The sequence below is a fragment of the Diaphorina citri genome, unplaced genomic scaffold, assembly GCF_000475195.1.
Source record: "Diaphorina citri unplaced genomic scaffold, Diaci psyllid genome assembly version 1.1 scaffold8060, whole genome shotgun sequence".
NCBI lineage: Eukaryota > Metazoa > Arthropoda > Insecta > Hemiptera > Psyllidae > Diaphorina > Diaphorina citri.
The window spans coordinates 1-1,138 of record NW_007385436.1 but is presented as its reverse complement, the minus strand read 5'-3'; the positions used below and the strand labels follow the sequence as shown (position 1 = coordinate 1,138).

Genomic DNA, 1,138 nt, shown 5'->3' with positions numbered 1-1,138 from the left:
GGTTTTGTTTTTTTTTTTTTTTTTTTTTTCTTTTTTTGCATTCATCTCTTTTTCTTTTTATATTAAATATTTGTATTTCACTTTTTTTTATTATTATTATTTGTTACCTACCATTTTGTACTTTATTATTTAAATAAATAAAGTGGTGCAATATTAAACTGTTGAGATAATGGGACTACATGTCCTAATTCGACAGTCTAAAAAGATAGGCCATAGGCGGCGATAGGGGGGGGCTTGGGGGGCTTAAGCCCCCCCAAAGTTATCAGGGCCTCTTACACTAGATAAAATTGGATTTCAGAATAATAATCCAAAACACCATTTTTTACTTTTATCCTATAGGAAGGAAAGTAATGTAATCGGGTCAAATTTTCGATGGTCAGTTTTTGATGCCAAAACACGTTTTGAGGTCCCTAGAGCCTAAATCCAAAGTTTCAGCCATTGGTCCATGTGTGTATCTGTGTGTCTGTCTGTAAACAAAATATCTCGAGAACGGTAAGAGCTAGCGACTTGAAATTTCTTCACTAGAATCAAGGAACACGCCAAACCCACCACCTTTACCTTCACGGAGTTCAATACCTCCTCCTCCACCCCCTCCCCCTCCATCTTCAGGAGGTCCACCACCCCCACCTCCACCACCTATACCTTCAGGCAGTAGCCCGCCTCCACCTCCCTTACCGCCAGTCGTTCCTCTACCACCTCCCCTCACGTCCTCCCTCCTTCCCTTAGATAACTCCCATCCTCATTGCCTGACGGACTCCAAACATTGGACTTTGCCCACGAGGCGTTACGTGCATGAGGAGAAGTACAACTCATTGCGGCAGCCCAATGCACTAGTTCTCGATCACCTGTTCTAGTTGTTGATCATGCATTGCACTAGTTGTCGATCATTTGTGATTTCATATAACAACTCATTGCGGCAGCCCAGGAAGATGAAGACGATCGGATGGACCAAGATACCGCCTATGAAACTGAGTGAGTAACCAATATACCGACATTGAAACTGAGTGAGTAACCAGATACCGTCCATGAAACTGAGTGAGTAACCAATATACCGACCTTGAAACTGAGTGAGTAACCAGATACCGTCCATGAAACTGAGTGAGTAACCAATATACCGACCTTGAAACTGAGTGAGTAA

General features: G+C 42.4%; 1 protein-coding gene across 1 annotated transcript in view; it reads left to right on the top strand.

Moving 5' to 3' along the window:
• LOC113472764 (actin cytoskeleton-regulatory complex protein PAN1-like) overlaps positions 1–1,112 on the top strand; it is a 2,664-nt gene extending 1,552 nt beyond the window's left edge. Inside the window, exons 3-4 of the mRNA XM_026832550.1 lie at positions 504–808; positions 908–1,112. Coding sequence (XP_026688351.1) covers positions 504–808; positions 908–980 — 378 coding nt within the window. The 3' untranslated portion in view covers positions 981–1,112. The remainder of the gene's footprint in view (positions 1–503; positions 809–907) is intronic.
• The last annotated feature ends 26 nt before the right edge of the window (positions 1,113–1,138 follow it).